The sequence below is a fragment of the Cupressus sempervirens genome, chromosome 7 (genome assembly GCF_028749045.1).
Source record: "Cupressus sempervirens isolate cs-2001-9-10 chromosome 7, ASM2874904v1, whole genome shotgun sequence".
NCBI lineage: Eukaryota > Viridiplantae > Streptophyta > Pinopsida > Cupressales > Cupressaceae > Cupressus > Cupressus sempervirens.
In genome coordinates this window covers 846243313-846265507 of record NC_143124.1, presented here as the reverse complement: position 1 = coordinate 846265507, position 22195 = coordinate 846243313, and the positions used below count along the sequence as shown (strand labels likewise).

General features: G+C 31.1%; 1 protein-coding gene across 1 annotated transcript; it reads right to left on the bottom strand.

Moving 5' to 3' along the window:
• Positions 1-4077: 4077 nt before the first annotated feature.
• Positions 4078-4874, bottom strand: LOC149550065 (pathogenesis-related thaumatin-like protein 3.5). Its single transcript, XM_089795012.1, has 2 exons — positions 4799-4874; positions 4078-4682 (listed from the first exon to the last, which is right to left on the bottom strand). The coding sequence occupies exons 1-2, from the start codon at positions 4872-4874 to the stop codon at positions 4078-4080; spliced, it is 681 nt and encodes a 226-aa protein (XP_089651138.1).
• Positions 4875-22195: the final 17321 nt, after the last annotated feature.

Sequence of the window (22195 nt, the reverse complement as noted above, 5' to 3'; positions counted from 1 at the left end):
ACAAAAACAATCTTTTAAATAGTCAAATCATCATTCATCAACTAAAATATATACTTCCTATTTCTTTCTTCTTGAGAAAGAAATGAATATGAATCGTAGTGAATATGAATTATTTAAAAAATACACAAACAATCTTTTGAGCTTTCAAATCATCATTCATCAACTAAAATATCTATTTCTTGCTTCGCAAGAAGGAAATGAAATTTCTCCAAAACATAAAAAGATTATTACTTTTAGATTGAGTGACACTTTTACTTTTTGAATTGAAAGCATTGGAACTAATCTCTTAAGCATAGTCAAAATTCTTGTCATAAAATAGGGATAGTAGAAATATTATGAATAAATTAGTAGACTTCAAGAATAATCCACTCCAAGAGACATATGTTTCAAATAAACTAAATGCTATCAACAATATAATATAACATGTTACACAGAATAAGGGTGCATATACCTAGAAGCAAAGAAATATAAATTTGTGTCTTCTATTGCAATTTTTAAAAGTAACAAAACTGATGTCTATACAATTGTTTTTTAGTTATGTTGGTAAACAGATTTGTCATAGTAGAATTTCCCAACGAAGTGTGTGACAAACCATTCACAACAGTTGGATAGGCCCTTGATATTCGGCCTTCCTCTGCGTTTAGAGGGGCAACTCCCTCATAAGATGAAATTTTAGATTTTTCAATAAAGATAAGAAGAACTTAGAAAATAGGAAGGAAAACCATTGACAGCGAATGCACCACACGCCTCCAACATTTCCATAAAAATGATGTAACCATTAATGAGAGCAATCAAGGACTATGCTTGAGAACTTTCACCAACACAATGCTAATTCAACCATTCATGAATACTCACACCATACCATGGAAATAATCATAAAATGAATCAACCTTCAACAATTCAGACCTTTAGAAAGAGAACGCCAAATGTACTTCCTTTATTTCCTTGCACCAAGAAAGTAAGAAATAACTAATTACACAAAAACAACAATTGTACACACTTTCCAAAAATTGCTTTGTGATCAAAGCATAAGTGTTCCTTGTATCTAGGTCCAAAAAGTCCCTTATTACATTGATTTTTAGGAACTTATAGACAATCTAGATTAACCAACTTTTTCGGGTTCGTAACCACTCAAAAAGTTAGGATTTGGACAACTTGAAGATGGTTCGTAACCAACTCTAACCCTTAAAGCTTAACTACAATTAGAAAAACCAAAACTAGAGATAACTCTAAAGTTGACCTTTTTAACGAAATATATAAATAAAATTTTAAGACAACTTTAGACAAATATACTTCTAACTTTTAGATGTAGTAGAGGCATTTCATTAAACAATGTGAGCACACTTTTGACTTGGCATTTTGTCGAATAGTTTTCATGCATTCAATATTTCTATTGAACTTTTGTCGGTTGTAGACTACTTCAGATTTCCCTGCTTAAGAGTATTGATTCTCCAATCTTCCCTCTTCTATTTTTCAATTGGCAATGAGTATGTGCACATTGATGTTCATCATAGCCGTAATGTCATAGATGCTATTGATATTCTGCCCAACACTTGATTAATACTATGTGAGTTTCCATACTTTGTGTTTGATCTTGATGAACATTTGGTCAAACATTAACTGCGCATGCTCTATTTTGTAGTTGATATGGAGAATGGATGCCCGATTGACCATAGAATTCCTAATCAATAATGGAGTGCACTCTGTCAAATACTTTACTGTTTCCATATATGATTCTAGATTTGGTATTCAAGTCCATTGTAAGATTTTCAACTCCAAATACCACCATTAATATGCTTTGATAGGTTGATAACATGATAGTGTGCATCGTTGCCAACATACATATCTAACAGGGATTTTTGAAAATGGCATTTGACACCGCGTTCAATACATATACAAAGATATTTCTTGAGGCATTTTCATGTTTCTATCTACCACTACCTTTGATAGGACCATTTTCCTTGAAGAATCATGCCTGCGGTTTGTTAAACAATGCATGTACCTTTGTTTATAGTTCCCTGAAGTACCACGGCTGGGGAGGTAGAGATACAATTCGTCAAGCAAGTCACTCACTTTATCTACTGGTTGACCACCCTTCTTGCTGCTGCATTGCTTAAGACTAGTTTTGAATGAAATTATGCTCCTATCTTTATCTTTCAAATAAATCATGCGCCTAGTCTATGTTCTATCAAAGCCGCAGATTGATAAAGAGGACCTTTAATGAAACAACACACCTATCTTGCATTATTTTCTATTGCTTCTTTCAATGTACGGTAGTTTGGGAGTTCTGAAACATTCGTTCGTATCTTTTTCCTTGCAATGGGCTACTCATTCTTCATAAATGTGAGCTGGATGGTATTGAGCTATGGTTCAGTTGGAGTATTCCATCAAATAGTTCACATGCTATGCTAACTTTCATCAAATTTCATGGGTTGAAGAAATGAGTGATGACTTTGCCAAATAGATCACATGTCTTAACTTGCGTGGGATGGCTAAGTAGCAAGTATTCTTGAGGTAGAATTTCAAATAGCTAGGCACCTCCTCCTATTTTCAAATGCACACATGATATTATTTATCCTTTTTCTCATTCATTATTGGTTCTGTTTGAGCAATGCCGTGACCATGTATGAGAACCACATTTTCATTCCATGCTGTCGGTGAGTTTTTGTGAAGCTTTTGCCAAACGTGCCTCTTGATTTAAGCCTGAGATTGAAAGTTACATGTCTATTCTTCTTTGGTAGCTATCCATAGACATTTTCACTGCACATTCTTCCTGTGTAATGATTTCCAAAACCTCTTTCAGGAACCAGTTTTAGATTGCATCTTTCAACTTTACTTCTAGCTGGCAGTTAATTGGAAGTTGGGATTTAAGTTTGGGTTAGGATTAGGTTAAAAAGTTTGAGTACAGGGAGAGAGAAAATTTGGAAGAGGGAGAGTGAAAACCCAAATCCAAAACCAAAACCCGTACTTCTCTCTAAAGGTTGGAGTACGTGGAAAGAGAAAAGTACGTGGAGAGAGAGGATTGTGAAAAGGGGAGAGAGAGAGAGTGAGAACCCAAATCAAAACCTTAACCTGTACTTCTCTCTAAAAGTTTGAGTACGTGGAGAGAGAAAAGTATGGGGAGAGAGAAGATTTTGATTTTTCTTGAGGATTAATCTCTCCCTTTCTAATTAATTAATATAATTAAACTCTTTGTAAAATATTTGGGTAACAAGTTATACATTATAAACTATCTTATGGAGAAATCATGAAATGTTACCTTTCAACATGTTAATAGAATTTTTTAAAAATGATATCAATTTTTTCTTTAAAAAAAAAGACTATCCTAATAAATTGAAATAATAAGGGACCGATAAAAAGAAAAAAAATTGCCAATAAAAAATAAAAAATTAATTGTAGACAATTTCACTATAATAATAAATTAATGTTAGAATGAAAATGGAAAACTGTACAAAGACTATGAGAAACTTTGTAATCTTCTATTAATTTTTTTTAGATGACTATTTTTAAATTTGTTATTAAATTAAAACACATTTTTCTTAATTTAAGTAAAAGAAGTTACTGAAGATAATCTTCCTTTTCTGAAGAAAAAGAATGACTAATATTTAATCTAAAGTAAATATAAAATTTCATATATTTATAATTTAACATAAAACAAATAATTCAATTGAAAAATAATATATATATATATATATTTAAAAATAAAATAAAATAATTATCATTAAATTTATATTTCAATCGCACCATTAACCTAATCATTCATCTACTCTCTTGTTCTGTGTTAATTTACAGCCCCAGAAATCGAAACTAGAGTAGAGCAAAGTGTTGTGATTTTCAATTTTATTTTGAAAACCATAATCTGTTTTGATTAATTATTTGTATCCCACCACAAAATTACAAAAACCGCCAGAAAAATTAATGGTGAAATCAGTGTCATTCTGACGATTCCTTTTATATTCAAAACTCATGCCATCCAAATGAATGGCTTATTTTAATTACATGGTAAAAATAGCCAAAACCCCAAGGTGAGAGCATTCACTTATTATTATGTGATTCGGGTTAAGCTGAGCATTGTAATTAGGGGCAGAAGGTAATGACGTAAGTAGTCTGAGGTGAGCACTTGAGATATGAGGTTTGGAAAGGAATAACATTTGGGCAGCTTTTCCTGAAAGCAGAATCGAAATTGGAGGGAGTGCATTTCTGAACATATGAATTGCAGGTAGCATTACAGGCGACCACCTCATTCTTCACTTTTATCTGCAACTCATTAGGGCAAACGTCAGCAACACGAGCGCTGCATCCCTGCGATCCGCATGAGCTCTTAATTGACAATGGCAGGTTATAACCTCTCTCCAAATTAACTGCGTTTATTCCCTTCTCCCCAATCTCCACCTCCGATATTGGCGTTGAACTCTTTTGCAACCACGAAGCTTTCTCACACCGTAAAAATCCTCCACAGTCGCCGGAAAGACAAGACCCTTTCTCCGACGAATTGAAGGAGCATCCAAACCTTCCCCATATTATTCCTGCCCAGTCCTCCTCGAACTTGGTGGAGAATGATGCGCCGGAATTTAACACCGGCTGAAATCCGGCAGGTTCCGGGTATGTCTTCTTGTCATACGAAGCTATTCCCGGCCACACGGTGAACGAGCATTTGTTTTCCACTGTTATTGTCTTTGTAGCTTCTCCATTCATGCCACACAGTAGACAAAGCTCAGATTAGATAGATACAAACCAAGTAAAATCACTAGTAATCAGAAACCCTAATTAAAAATGGTTTAAATTCTTTTTGATTTACCTGCATTGCAGAGAGATCCCATGGTTAGGGACATGCAGAGACACAACCATATAGATGATCTTATTGAGTTCTCCATTTTCTTCAAGCTTTTTTTTGGAACTACAATGTAAAACAAGTGCGATCTCTGAAAAATATATAGGTGATCTACCTGGAGAATGCAGTTAATGTAGTGATGCTGAGCTTTCGTAGGGATGATTTGCTTATTGTGGATATTTGTCCGTTTAGAATTTCCTCGTATAGTGGAACTAACTTTATCATGTTGTTTTGATTATTAAATTTTAATTGGAATTATGTAATCTTTAATTATATACATAAGATGGATTTGCATTTATGACGCACTCTGAGATTATATGACAATAGTCATTATGGCCAATCACATCCTTTTTAAATTTTAATTGGAATTATGTAATATTTAATTATGATATACATATGATTGATTCGCATTTATGAAGCACTCTGAGATTATATGACAGCAGTCATTATGGCCAATCACATCCTTCTAAAATTTTAATTGGAATTATGTAATATTTAATTATGATATACATATGATGGATTTACATTTATGAAGCAATGTGAGATTATATGACAATAGGCATTATGGCCAGTCTCATCCTTTTTAAATTTTAATTGGAATTATGTAATATTTAATTATGATATATATATGATGAATTTGTATTTTTGAAGCAATGTGAGATTATATTACAACAATTATTATGACCAATCCCGTCCTTTTTAGATATATCATGTTAATTATAGCTAAACAACATATTCTTAATTTTTTTTATTTAGTTGTATGTGTTGTTTAACATGAACTGTACATTAAATCCTCTATTTTAATTCTTGTTTACTATTTTTTAGTTTTATAGTCAAATATTTAATTATCCATATACATAAAAAGGATTTGTAGTTATGAAATAATATGAAATTTAATAAGAATAATCATTAAGACCAATCACATGCTTTTCACATTCTATTGTGCTAAGCATAACTAAACAACATATTACTAAACTTTTAATTTTTAGTGTATGTGTTGTTCTTCCCTTTGATTCCTTTACTATTTTTTTCTATTAGCAGTTATTTCAAAATTTCAATAAAATAATTTACTATCCTCTCCCATATTTGGTTTTATTGAAAGCATTAAAAAATTATCGGAATTAAAGAAATTAAATTTAAACACCATTCTTCAAATCAATTTAAAATTATTAAATAATATTTTATTAATCACATTAATATACTCGATATCATTATATAAATGAAATTATATTATATTATTAGAATAAAAATTAAATAATATTTTTTGTTTTTTCTATATACCAATATTAAAAATTGATATTAGAATAGAAGGAATTTTTACATTATACATTAAAATATTATATATTAACAATAAAATTATTATTAAATATTATTCTATATGTTTTAGTTGATTTAATATTTTCTTCTTAATCAATCAAATATTTATATTTATATTTTTATATATCATTTTAAAAAGTTTTAACAGCAATAAAATTATTTTATTTTAACGTGATTGGTGCATATTTTAGGATGCACATATTTATAAAAATAAGAAACACATTAAATATATAACTAAATAATTTTTAATAGTTAATACTCATATTTTAGGATGCACACATATATAAATATAAAAAATATAAAATAATTGCTAATAATTAAAATGATAAAATAAAACTAAATTATAATAGTAACTTTATAAATAAAAATTTATTTTTATTTTTTTATATTGATCTGCAAGCTTTTGAGCATGCTTGCATTGGGCTAAATAGAGAAATCAATAAGAAAGTGAATGCTAAAAAAGAAGATTTATTCAGGCTGATGCAGATTCAAGAACGTAAAAATGTCGTTTGGATGGAGGGTCCCTTTGGTTGGACTGCTTGGGTGGTCAATTACTATGATGTTCTTAGTTAGTTAGTCCTTCTCCTCTTTTTGTTTTGTGGTACAACTGAGTCTGTTCTTCCTTTGTGAGGCTTGGCCTCCTTGATTTTTGTGGTGGTACTTTGGTTGTTCTGTATTTTCTAAAACTCTTATATCTAATAGAAAAAAAATATAAAATATAAATAAAGTATTAAAATATAAATAAAATATTATTTAAATAATATTAAATTTTAGAAAATCTTCTCTTCTTTGATGTTGTGTCTACAACTAATAATTTCAATGCCTCTTGCAACTTCTTTTGTGTAAGAAAAAGTAAAAGCAATTGAGCTTGTTCAAGTATTTTATTGTTATCAAATTTAGTCATTATTTCTCTTATTGTCTTATTCATTGACCTTTTCTTAGATAGACTTAAGGATTGAACAGTAGCTACAAGTGTTCTCAATTTATCAACATTAATTTTAAGTAAATGATCTAATTTTTTATGAGAAATTCCATTCTTTTTAGGTTGAGCAATATTTATAAGTTCATCCATACCAGTTCTCGCACCTGATTCTGGTCCTTCTCTATCTTCTGTTACATGAATTTCTATAGGGAGTGAGCTTGAGCCTTCTCCAACTTTTGTTATTTGAACTTCTGTAGGGTGCGATCTTGACACTTCTCCCATATGCACTTGTTCTATCACCTTGTTGATTGTTTGCATCACGTTTATAAATGAATCAAATTAGATAAAAAATAAGATTGATACACAACTAAAGTCAAGACCATGAAAATAAATAAATTATATATATATATATATATACACCTTGTTTATTTTAATGATAATCTATCAAAGTTTTTTGAAGATTTCTTTGTTTTGCTTCATTAGATCTCTTCCTTGCATGTTTTTTTTGTCTTCCTTTCTTGTTTCCCATCAAAAAATAATAAAAATATCAAAATTTTGCGATTTCCCTAAAAAATTCCCATTTACTTTATAAAATTAGGCTTCACTTGCAAACATTTGTCCTTAATGCTCAGCTGATATCATCACATGATATTTTAAGCATGTTCACTCCAACATAATATTTTTCAATAGGTTCGTGCGAACACATTGAAATAAATGTGTAGCCACTGGATTGTTTCGACTCACATGTATGCATGAACATGTGTTCGCGTGAACACTATGTTCGTGCGAACATATGATTTTAATTTTTTTTCTATTTTCTTTCACAAAAAAAATCATTTTATGTTTTGACCCTAAAAAATAAGATCAAACGATCTCCCACTACAAATAAAAAATTGTCAATTTGTGTTGATCAAAGCAAACTTTCCAATGACTATAATTTTAACATATATCATATTCTTTAATACTTTCAAATGTGAGTTTAACTCATTATAGTTGATTAACTATTGAACATCAACTGGCTTCAACACTTTGAAAAAAAATGTTAATTAGGTCAATTGTTTTTTGAAAAATATTTTGGAAATAGGTTACTGAGATAACTTTCAATTAAAAAAATAAAATTTGATTTATGAAAAATTTAGTTCAAGTTATCCATGTCAAAATGAACGTATGTTTGAATTAGGATTAATGTCACTTCAGAACTTCATAAATTATACAATATTCAACTAAATTCAATCAAACTAAATGCATCCTCTAGATATTGATGTTACAAATCCAACACCAAAAGAATTAACTCATTATCATTTCTAGAAAAAAATTATGCTTGTCAAAATAACTGTCACTCTTTAAAATATTGATTTTTTATATGTACCACTTTTTTAGGGATAAGAAAAATTTGACTTGAATAATTTTTTTAAAATTTAAAAATATGGTTACAAAGTAGGAACAAAGTACTAGAAATCACTAGTTTATTTCATGTGTAAATTATTCATAGTTTTAGAGATATAGTCACTCGAATGTGAGGTTTGTTTCAAAAATATTGATTTTAATGTCAAAATTGGCCAAAAAGTGGCACCCACTATTGTGGGATCACCCAACAGTATTTTCTTTGTAGTTGAAAATAACCCTGAAGTCCCTGAAAGGATTACAAAAAAATCCAAAAACCCTCTTCCTAAATGAGAAATAACTCTCTATTTAGAAGAAAATCTACTACTTATGACTCCCCTAGAAAGGAAAGTTTCCACTAGCAAGAATAGCCATGTTAAAACTTGCAAATGTAATAGGCTAGAAAAAGAGATTATTGATGTGTAAAAACATATTTTTGATGAAGAAATAGTGGTAGATGACAAGGGTAGAAAACCTATTCTACTAAAAAAAAAGTATGACTCTATTTCTAGTGAAAGGTGGTCAACTTGACTATGAAATTTAATGTCGAAGGAGGTAAGGATAATAATCTGGATGTCATAGATGAGGAAGTGATTTATGAAACTAATCAATAGTTCTACCTATAAAATTGGAAGACTCACCCCAAGGATGATAACTATGAGGTTGGGGATATCAAGGATATAGAAGAGGAAATGGAGGAAACTCAGATGGATGATATAGAAGTGCACTTGGGCCTAGGTGATATAACCCTTATGGAGGATAATTTAAATAAAGATGCTAAGGGGAACATTAGGGACACTCCCAAATCTATGTAGCTTTTTCTAGGAAGACTGGAAAATAAGTTACATAGTTATATTCTACACTTCCTCACCAAGCTTGATTTTGGTATGGTTGTATTGAAACTTTGTCAAATGTATTGGAAAATGATGTCAAAGGATGTGTTGGAGACCATCACAAGAGGATAAACCCAAAGAAAACCATGAAGGAAAAAAAATGGTAAGATCAAGGAAGAATACAGGATTAAAGACCCCCCAGACTAGAGTGAATACATTAGTTTCCTCACTGGTGATTGGGAGCTTATTGAAATGACTAATGGTTTCTTTTTCTAATTTCTAGTTTTGCTAGGCTTGAGGCTCTTTTTTTCATTTTGAGTCTTGGAGAACATTATTTGACTCTGATGTTAATTACTTGGATCTTTCTAGTAATAACATTTGGCTTTTGTTTGAGTAGTATTTATGTAGTAATATCACTAGTAAAATATTAGACTGGCTTGATATTTTGGTCAATGTTGATTTTTTTAGAAGTTCCTTTCTTGAAAAAAAAATGGTTGTTTATCATTATTTGTATTGAAGATACTACATTAGGCTATAATGGCCAATGCTATGCTATCTCTATGATGGACCACAATGACACTTAATTGTGCTAGCTTTTGGAGTTGGCTTATTTTTGGGTTTAGGGCCCTATCTTTGCCTTCTTAATACAAAATATTTGTGTGATATGCATAGACATCATTATAAATATCCTTGGTGATATAATCCTCATTATAAATGGCTAAATCTAGATAAAAATTGTAGACTCTAATGAAATTTCCTTGCTATTTTTTTACTAAGGATAAACCAAGTATTTTATAGGGGAACTAAAATACCCTTTATTTTACAAAATGATTAAACATTTTATTCCAAAAAATAAACAAATCCCATATGATTAGGCACACCCATAGCTAAAACCAACACTAACAACAAAAAACTAGCACTAAAATATAAAAAGTTGACAGAAAACAACTACTTAAAAAATGAACCTACTAGTGATAAAACACTAAATAAATTCTTCAACTTACTCTTTCAGCTCCTATTGAATAACCTTCATTTTATCAGTCACCTCTTTTATTTCTTTTTTGTCAATCTTGGAACCTTACTTTTTCTTTTTCCTAGTACTAGAGAGGGTCTATTTCCCTAGTCCTTCTTCCTTGATATCTTTCTCAACATTATCAAGATCAAGGATGAGCAAGGTCTCATTATCCTATTCCACTTTTCCTAATAGTTTGTTTGTGCTTTCAATAGAGGCTTCAAGAAGACCCTGGCAGCTGACAAGAACACCTTTGACAACATTATTCATTTTCTCTATTTTACCTTTCAACTCCTCAATCAGCTCCACATTACCCTTCTTCTTGTCCCCATTCTCTTTCAAACTCCTGTCCTCCTCTTTCCTTTGCATCTCTTATGTTTTTCCTTCTAGGGCTCATTCTGACAATCTTAGTATGCATAAAAAAATGTAACTTTTACTAACCATTTAAATTAATGAATTTTTTTTTTTAATTAGTTTCTATTTTAGACAATGTTTCGATTCCTTTCTATAGCGTCAAAATTTCCATAAATTCTATCTTTGAGTCAGCTATTATCAAAATAGCTTTCTTATTGATAGACCATGTCATCTTTTCTTGGGATCTTGCTAAGTTCAGCTACTTTAGTAAACTTTCATTTGGAGGTTGAAACCGCCACTATGTTCTCACTTAATTATTTGATTGTTTGCAACCAAAATCTTAAATAATTTCATCATTAGAAATTGTAGTTGATGCATTACAATAGCATTAAAAGAAGAAATTTAAAAATAAATAAAAATGGAATAGACATAATATGTAAGACTATAGGAGTATTCCATAAGTTTAGGCAACATGACTAATGGTTTCAATGACTTCGATAAAAAACTATTGAACAAAACACTAATATGTAAAATATACGTAGAAAGGAGAAATTAATTCCTTGCAATACCCCCTTAATTTCTTCCTCAAATGCTACATGATTATGTTGAGCCATATGACTTATTTAAACATTACTTTTCTTTTTTAATTTTGAATAATTTATATAGTTTTATTTTTTCAATAAAACAATGCATTTTCCAAACTTTACCTTCTAGATTTTCTTTCTCACAATCTTACTATGCATTATAAAATGTAACCTCGACTTGCCATTTCAATTAATGAACTTTATTGATATTAGTTTCTACTAAGGACAATGTCTTTATTGCTTCCATCGAAATTGCTACGATTCTATCTTTGGCTTAGCTATTGTTACAATGGTCTTCTTACTCAAAGGCCATGTCATCTTTTCTTGGCAGCTTCTTGAGATTAGGTACTTTAGTAAACTTTTATGTGAAGGTTAACATCATTACTATGTTCTCACTTAATTATTTGATTGTTTGCAACCAAAATCTTCAATATTTTCATCTTTTCAGAATTTCAATTGAACTTGTAACACTATAACTTCAGCTTCCTAATATAATAGCTTCAACAACAACACTTATTTAGATCACTCTGATCTTCTTCTTTGATGATTTATCTCCCAGTGAATCTCCTTGTGCATTTGCCTCTTACATATGAGACACTTAACACCCACAGATGGACAAGGACTACTTCTTACTCTCTTTAATTATAAAACATAACAATACAAATAGAAATGTAGTGCTGCAATACCATAAATATTGATCTTAATGATTGAATACATCCAATTCCAATGCCGTATATTTATAAAGGATACAAATGTCCTATGTAAACATCATTGTAGAAGAGCTCAATAAACATGGACATTAGTGATGAAATGTGCAGGGATTTACAACATACGTTGAAGAGCCTTGCACAAACTTAGGCAATATGACTAACGGTTTTAGTATTTTGACTAAAGTTTATTAAAATGAATGTGACAAAATTAATTCGTTCGAACAAACCTTAGCGATCTAGTTGCAGATTTCCCTGTCTGCAAATATAAAGCAATGCATTCTATCACATGGTGCAAAGAGGCCACCACTCACCACTATTCCATCGCAGAGAAACAAAAGATTGTGAAACTCTATCTAAGCCTGGGTAGGATGGTAAGTAAATCATGATGGAGGATGTTGCTACTCAACGTATCATTGTTAATGGAAGCTCGATGGAGAGACTTGAGTCCTCTCTAGGCTATCTACTAGTCATGAAAAATAGTGGGTTCTCTAAATTTTCCTCCATTGGATCTATCAGTAGACTTGTTCATCAGATTTCTTCAGGAAGGTGGAGAGAAATTGCTTAAAAAAGCCAGTTACCATTGTAGAGTTACATGCATTTTAACAAAAGAATTTTGTGTAGAACATCCATAATCTTATTCACCACAAATAATTGTTCTTACATAAAAACATCATCCTAGCTTGTAAGAGATCAGCAACTTTCATTGCTTTTTATTTTTCACATCGTTCTATTTTATAAGAATTTTCAATATTTCCCTCTCTATAAAACGGGGATCAATTTGAGTGCGAGGGAGAGGAAGAATAGACGGTTGTAACAGGTAAGGATGTTCTGATCCAGCAATATAACCAACATAGGCCACATATGCGATTCTCCTGCTTTGACTCTTTCTGCGAAGGCACTTCTATAAAAGTGTGCGGTACCACCTGTTTATCATCTTCTTCTGCAATGTGAGGCAAAGTAGAAAGGCTTAATTGCTCAGGTTTGGCCTCGTGCTTCAAATAATCATAATTGCCTTGAATGCCCAGATCACAAATATGGCCGCTGGATCGATTACTCTCTGATTTCTGGGAGATGGCGGAGTCAGTGCTGGTAAAATCCTTGTTAGTGGAATCGCAATGCTTAAGCCAAACTTTGAAAGTGATGGTTTTATTGAGAAAACGATTTATAGTCTCCTGGGGACTTTGCATTTTGACTGAGACATCGTGATAGACTGGGGACTTTTCTAAATCAGCCATTCCCAAATCAATAAATCGGCTCTCGCACAAAAGCAATAATGGCGCGGAGAATAAGGACGTACACTACTATAAAAAGCAGCCAGCAGACGGAGGATTTAAGGAAAACACAATTTAAATCTCGCGTTTAGTTTATTCCGGTGAACAACCGAACATGCCAACATTCTCCCAGCTGCTGCAAAAAAAACAAAGAAAGTTGAAGAATGTGAGTTGCCCATTGAACAAATAATGTCGCCGGGCAGTACAGTTCATGTCTTCAAAATTAAGTACATTGTAAACCAAGGTGTGATTGTTTGCTCATCTGTCGCTTATATGTTGTAAACATCTCCACATACTGAAATCAATTAAAATTAAACACAAAGCTACAAAAAACACGGTTTACAATTAGGCTCCAGCGATAATTACCTGTCACACAAGGGAATCATCGTTGATTGCTATTTTAATAATGTACACTTAATTTTAGTCAACACGGCAAGTGATGCTAATACGAATTAATTTGAGAGTAAGATTCTGTTAAACATTGGAATGTTCAGAACGACCTAAATTGTTATAATCGATTGGATTACATGGATTGTTTAAAAGTGTCTTATATAATCGTTACTAAGAATCTAGCTGTAAACCACTTTCCCAAGCGAAATTTTACAAAACGTGGGTTACATTTTCACAAGTTTCTCCATCATATTGTGACTCAAAATATTAGGGTAGTTTTCCACTGAAAGCATTGAAACTTATACTGAATAGAGCAGTATGTCTATGTCGACACTTATATTTCTTCAGTTGAGAGTCAACTCTTTTTTCCACTTTCCATTTCTGCAATCTTATAAACTGTATATTTAAGATTTTTTAAATATTATTTTATTTTTAAAAATTCACACGCCTCATTAGATTTATTGCACATCTAGGTCTGAGACATTCGAGACTTATATAAGACTTAAAAAATAATATAGTTTATGTTAATTTTGTACCTTCTATTTAATTATTATTGTAGTTTTGTAGTTTATAGGAATAATATATTTCTGCAATTAAATTATTTTTATTATACAAATAGAATTAAATAAATGAATGTGAGAGATAAATGTGTAATTAATTTATACTGAATTGAGTTAAAATTAAATAATCATGTTCTCTTTTCTCTCTAGCATCCTGATGATGGATCATGTAGTATGATCCGAAACGTTGATATAAAAAAATTGTACACAATCAAATCCAAAAATTTGATAGCACATTAAATAATCAGTTAATATTGGATTGTGTGTGTACACACACATACACACATACATACATACATACATACAAGAGATATGTTTATTAAAAAATATTGAGAAAGGGTCCTTGCCTATTTCAAATTAGAACTAAGAATCATACAAAAACGGTTGCTCAATGATGACACAATATAATTATTGAAGATGTGACAATATAGAGAAATAAACTATACTAAAAATCAGTGTTGTAACCCACCAATTAGGCCAACAAAAAAAAAAATGTGTATTTTCAACAAAAAGAGGATTGATTTTTCTTTCTTAGCAAAACATCATTTCAAGAAAAAACATGCATTCTCTAGAAGAAAAATCTATGTTCTAGAAGAAACATATAATAAGATATCACATTCAATACATAATTTGAGATAATTTTATAACAAATAGACTAAATATTCTAAAATAGGAAAAAAAAAAATTCTAATTTTTTTAGTTTAAGTATGAGTAGATTTATAGGGGTGGCTCCATTTATTAAATTCTAGATACTTATATAAGAAACTTACAAAACCAAGAAATATGCCTTATATTGTTCAAACACAAAGACTTCATTTATCTTGCCTCCAGACACTAGACACTCTATCCTCACTCAAACCAATAACTTTTTATTGAGAAAATCTCTCCTAGATACACATCTCAAGTGAAGAAATGCACTTAAGAATCTACCTCTTCTTGAATTTTAATGGGGTAAGAAAGGGGAGCCCAGGGGCTTCTAGATGTGGGGCTATAATTCATAATGAACAAGGAAATATGGTCAATAGCACATCACTTCTTCTTGGAAGTCAAACTAACTAACTACTTAGTGGAAATGATCAACCTTCTCCATAGTTTGAGGCTAGTTGTCAAATGTAGTTGGAAGTAGTTATGGATAGAAGGAGATTCCATGAATATTCTAATATATTTACAAAAAAGGGTTAAATACTCATGGTTGATTCATAATATAATGTTAGAGTGTGTTTCAATAGTTAATACTCTTGACAAAGTGGTCATTAGTGACATGTATAGGGAAGTTAACAATGTGGTAGATGTTCTTGCCAACATTATTGTTGCCAACATGGAATCCATAATGTGGAATGAGTTTTTAGTAGGGTACATAAATATCAAAGATGGGATTGAACATGACAAGGCACTATGTAAAGTTGGAGGTTTTAAATATCTTTTTATGAATGAAAAGACTACATTGGGACATGAAGTGTAATAATGAGTGTACTTATACCAACATTAGGTATTGAAATTAGAAAATATTTCATGTTTTGTGGGTGGTTTTCATTTTTAGTTTTTTTTTTGTCCTTTTCTCTATCAATAGAAAGTTGCATTTCGAGTTTGTTTGGCCTTGGAGAAAATTGCAAAGGTTTCACCATGGGAAAAGCTTTGAAAAGGAGAGATTTGGGGAATTATGAACACTATAAAAAAGAATCAAAAGTATGGGAGAAGCTGGAAAAAAGGTGGATTGCTATTGTATATCACCAGAATGAAGGATGAAAAATGAGAGATTACTGAAGCTTTCATCAATGACTAGGATATAGGCACAATGACTCTTATAGGGTGGTGAATAAAACTAGATATCGATATGATGGTTCTGATAAGGGGTCTTAATAGAAAATGTATGAGTTTCTACCATAACAAGGAAATTGCTGAAGATGTAGTTAACAAATTTTCTAAGGATGATGTGAAGCTTTGGTTGGAGAAGGGTGTAGGATGGGGGTTTTGGTTTTTTCTTCCATTAAAAAACTGTAGAAAATTGTACTTAAAGCTGTGATTTAGTATGTTACTTGTGATGGGAGGTATGATAGGACTCATAACTATTATTTTGTTTTGCTCAATCACTCTCATTATAAAATTAGGGTTTGTTTCTCATTCTAACTTTTGTGTTCTCTTACTTATAGTATCAAAGAGTATAAGACAGATCCAATAAACTCATTCTACATGAAGGGTCAATGTGGATAATTTTTGAGTTTATGATGGATCATGTGAAGTAATCTCTCCCATCGCTAGTTCCTATTAAAAAAGAAAAAGGCCCTAAAACCCCTACAAATAGTAAAGGAAAAGGAAAGAAGTTCATGGTTGAGCTATAAGAGGTTAAAATGGAGTTGGTTAAAAGAATTAAAAAGAATGTCAACTATAAGGAAATGGAATTATATTTAGAAGAAGCCAATGAAAAAATGATAAAAGTCTCAAATAGAGGAGGAAACAGAGAGTGTTTTCTTTGATGGGTTAGTGGAATTTTTTTTTTCAACTAGTAAGTACATGTCCTTCCCTCATATCTATTCACTTTGAGGAGATTATGGTTGGTTTCTAGGAAAAGGAGGAGAGGGGAGGCAAAAATTTGGAAAATGGTAAAGAAGATGCAGAAATTAAAAATGTGGAGACAAGGGAAGGAGAACATGATTATGAGAAAGAGGCCCCATGTGATAAATACTTTGAGGATAATATCACTCATGATGTGTACATTGAGACTGAGAATTCCCATCTTAAGGTGCCCCTTGAAGAGTCTAGGGAGAAGACTGACAAAAATAGAGAGAGGCAGTTCCCTATTGCTAGTACTGTGAGTATGGAAGAGGTTGATGTCAAATTATTGGAGGAAGATTTGAAAGGTATTGACATCTAGCTTTTCCTTGGATTGCTCTAAACCTCTTTTGTGATTTCAATGTACACATTTAGAATGAAGAAGTGGAATTTCTACTCCATTAAAGATTTTTTGTTAAAGATCTCAAAGATGTACATTCAATTTTCTTTTGTAACTTGTAATAACACTTCTGAATATTTTATGTGTTTTCCAAGTTACTATATGAATGAATATATATGTGATATAAAGAGGCATGCCTCTTGAAGAGACATGTCTCTTTAGTATACATCAGTTATCACTATAACATAATTAATACACCCTCAATATATTATAATAATTTTATAATAAGATATATATATATATCACTCTTAATATAAGTTAATTATTCCATATATAATATTTGTCATATATTATATATCTCATAAATATAATATAATTTATCTGACAGAATTATAACATTAACACTCCCTCTTAATGAAGAAGGATAAACACATATGCCATAGGTAATATTTCAAAAATAATACATATAGGAAATCTTTGATTAGAAGATTTCTAGAATATGATATCATGTAAGTATTGGCCTATCAGAATATCAACATATGATACTCACCAATTACTATTTGATATCATATTTGGTAACATGAGCGTTGGCCTATTAGAATATCAATCAAATGATATTCACCAAATACTTTGACTAATGGCCTATCAAAATATCAAAGCAAAATATTCACCAAGTACCTAAAATATATCTATACAAATAACTTGTAGATAATCAAATTATTGATATCAACTGCCTACTTGTTGATTTATAAGATAATGCCTTTAGATGAAACAATTTCAAAAAAATGAATCATGTTACAAGTTACGTAAGGACGTCACTTTACAAAAACTTCTCCTAATGCAAGTGATAATCATTTAGAGGTTGTCACTTCTTCATAATGTACATAGGGGATAGGTTCATACATGTATGACATCAAAAGTTCCCATGAAGTCTCCACAGATACTGTCATGTGGTGTTGTCACAACATTCACCATAAAATATGTTAGAGAATAAGGTTTCTCCCTCTTAGTTTGATATCAACTTTTCTGAGTTCTTAGCACAAGGTTCTCTCTGATGAAGTGTTAGACTTCCTCTAAATTTTTTATCATCCTTCTAACCTCTTGGTAGCAAGTCATGCAATATTTCACTAGTTCAATAGGTATCCTGATAGCATAAGGTTTTCCAGCCTACATACATGAGGCTTTATCCCATGAATCATAGTCCTTTAGCTGTTATAGTTTTTGACTAGTGGAGAATCCATCAACAAGGTCTACTCCTTCTAAACCAAGATCATTAAAAATTTGATTGAAGCATTTTTATTTTCTGCTCCCTCTCTTTCTCCAAGGTTGCCTCTAATGAAATGTTAGACTCCCTCTCAGAATCATAATCATCAAGGTTATTTTCTTCAAGAGCCTCACATTATTCAACATGATCATCACATAATTAATGAATCACAACTTCTTTGGAGCTACTATCAGAAGATAGAGTTTGTACAATATTGGTAGCATGCCTAATGTTCCAATCTTCTTTACTACAAGGACATCCTCATAGAAAAAGGGAAAAATTAAGGAAAATGACTTCTTATAACACATATAGAAGTAAAAATAAGAGAGAGACTACTGAGTAGATATGAAGGTCTATAGTCATTGAATCATAACATGTCTTTTCATTTTATTTGATAATGGAACATATTTTAAAGATGGTCCAAATGTGAATAAACATTGTTTACTATTTCCCCTTGCAGTGTGAAATTCCCATTCTTATTCTAGTTAACTATGTTTGATGCCTTTATATGACCTTCTTGGTAGACATTGATTTGTACCTCCCAATTCTATTTGATATTTTGAAATGAATGTAACTTAACAAAAAAAATTTGTGTCCATAATTTTGTAAGATCTCCATATCCATCTATAGAAATTTGTATTTCAGAGTGGTCCCTACAAGATCCATCTTAAAACATAATCTGTACACAAAATACAATCTCTATATAGAACATGATCTCTGTTATCCAAGCTCTTGTCATCTTAAAATAAAAAATAAAAACAACCCCTAGTGCCATATAGTGCAAGGCTCTTCGTTCATACAAACTGTATGATAGTTTGCATGGTGCCTTGAACTAATTTGGGTTATGGATAGTCTAAGCAGATAATAATTTAAATTGACCAAGCTTGCATTTATCATTAGTGTCTTTGAGGTACAAAAATATATATACACTTCTCTTGTACTATTTACTCATGAAACACTCATTAATGAGTCTTTTGTATACGTTGGCCTAGGTCCATGTATCATGGAATTAGTTTTGTATGGTTGTGTCACCATCATCAGTTTAGAGATTGATGCTCCAACTTCTTTCTTCCTCGATGTGGAATTCATCTTCGAGCATGATGAAGGTAGTAAAACCCTGATCCATTTTTTGACATCAAATAACTTTGAAGGGGAAGCTCTCTCATCGCTGGTTCAATTTCTGGTAGAAGGTCTTCACTTGCTATTTTAAAGAAGACCAAAACTGGCACACAACCAATACATGAAGAATGTTATAAGATAGCCACGATCAATTCTATAAACTCATACTTCATTATCACCAAAAATACTCGCCTAGGAAAAATACATGAAGGATAACATATTCCTCCCATATGTAGACATAATTTTGTGGCAGAAAGTCTCCCTCACTATTTTGTAGGGTGACACAGAAAAGTTGAGTAATATTCTCAACAATGTTTTTGCCACTAATTTGACAACTATATGATGAAACTTCAATGGCAAGGTGATGCTATGTGGAATATACTACAGGTCTTGACATGTGACTTGGATAGTTCACATTGAATTCTTCTACAATCATATCTATTCAAAATCATATCTCTTACATTACTTCAATTATTAATGTACACTCGAGATGTCTCAAAGCTTCCATTTCTTTAAAGTCAAGGAACTAGATGACATATTCCCTCATTAGCCACATCTTTGAAATATTAGTTGATCGACGAATATCCCATTATCATATTTATTAGTCACATTCAGGGTGTGGACTATAATGAATTCTCAACCAAGTACACTCACTTGGGTAGTGTTATTTAAAATTTCCTATCTTAAGCGGTGAGTGTGTCAATTTTCCTACCACAAAATATGATAAATTTTAGATGAGTCATCAAGGAATTATGTTCATAATGAATTTTGATGTCTCCAATTGTTGAGCCTCATGCTTTCAGATATTTCTACTATTCAAAGCTACAATAAAAGTATCATCCACATCTAGAGATATGATAAACTCCATGATCATGATCATATATAGACAACCCTCAATGTAGATCTTTCTTTGAAGATTACTCACTAGAATTGTCATGTGCTTTGATAATGTATTTTAATGTGAGGCTAACTCTATTCCTCTTCAAAAATGTGTAAATTGAGATCTAGTTCACTGGAGTAATAGTATGCTAGTAATATATTTTTTAACCTTGGCTCCTCTGTACTAAAGTGGTGATCCTTTGAACTGCTCCCCATTGCCGACCCTTAGAAGATACAAACATTTTTTCTAAACTATTGGCACCCACGGTGGTGATGATCCACTACATCATGTTTGTAAGAGAAGCTGAGAGGGACCTAGAGTTTTGAGTAGAGGCAAAAAAAAATACACCTTGCTCTATAACTCCGAATGCTCATAGTCACCTTTCTCTCCCCAATAAACTTTGTAAATGAACAAACTTGAGTGTATGAAAATCTTTGCATCTCCCATTTAGAATTTGTTAGAGCTTCTAACTTTAGTGAGCCCATATAATCCATGCTCTGCATTTACTCACGGGAAAGAAGAATGTCTTACACTTGATGAATTTGGTTAACACTCACTAATTTTATTTGATTCAAAGACTCTCAACTTCAATGACATCAACATATAAATCTATGATAACATTACATATTTTCTCCCAAGCTTTGCTTTGATACCATGTTAAAGATCTCAAAGATGTATATTCAATTTGCTTTTGTAAATTGTAATAACACATCTGAATATTTTATGTGTTTTCCAAGTTACTATATGAATGAATATATATGTGATATAAAGATGTATGCTTCTTGAAGAGACATGTCTCTTTAATATATTAACTTACGTTAGTTATCATTATAACACAATTAATATACCCTCAATATATTATAATGATTATATAATAAGATATATATATATATATATATATATATATATATATATATATATATATATATATATATATATATATATATATATATATATCACTCTTAATATAAGTTAATTATTCCATATATAATATTTGTCATATATTATATATCTCATATATATAATATAATTTATCTGACATAATTATAACATTAACATTTTTGAATGCTAAAATTGAGGAAATTGAGAAGGAGTTGAATGGGGATGCAAGAACTGGTAATGCTAGTAATATTATGGAGGAAAAGACTCAAGGTTTAATGTTGGAAAATAATACTCCCACTCTGATCTATAATTACAAAATATTGTTGGAAGTGTTAGTGAAAAATATGATTAAAATTTCAAGAAACGTGGATATGCAGGCAGAAAACATTATGGTTATGGACTTGAATGAGGGTAAGGGCATGAAAGAGACTCCTGGGTAAGAAGAGAACCATGTCTTCTACTAGGAAGAGGAAGGCTAAGATGAAGGAAAAAATTAAAGAAGACATCAAAGAAATGGCCAAGAAGATTAATGAAAAGAAAGAGGAGATGACATTAGAGACAACATAATGTTGGGTTGGTTTTCTTTTCTTTGATTTTTTTGGCTTTTGGAGTTTACTCACATCGCTCATCATTTGGTTTTTGTTGCTAGTGCTTGTCTCTATTTTTTGTCTATTTTTTTTGTTTCTGCTAGTTTTTTTTTCAACACTTTTATTTCATATAAAATTTAACTTCTATATTGTAAAGACCTTTTGGGTTTCAAGTCATCTATAAAAAGCTTGTTTTAACCCTTAATCAAAAACAATTCCACTAATTATTCCTTATCAAAGATATCCCTAGAGAATTTTGTATAGATTACCAATTTCACCCAGACATACCCACATGTGAAGCCTAAAATAGATTGAAAATCAATGTAGGTGCCTCCTAGCTTCTTACTTCCTTCTCTCACTACTAATCTGGTTCTTGAAGTTAATTTCTTGAATAATCATCAACTGA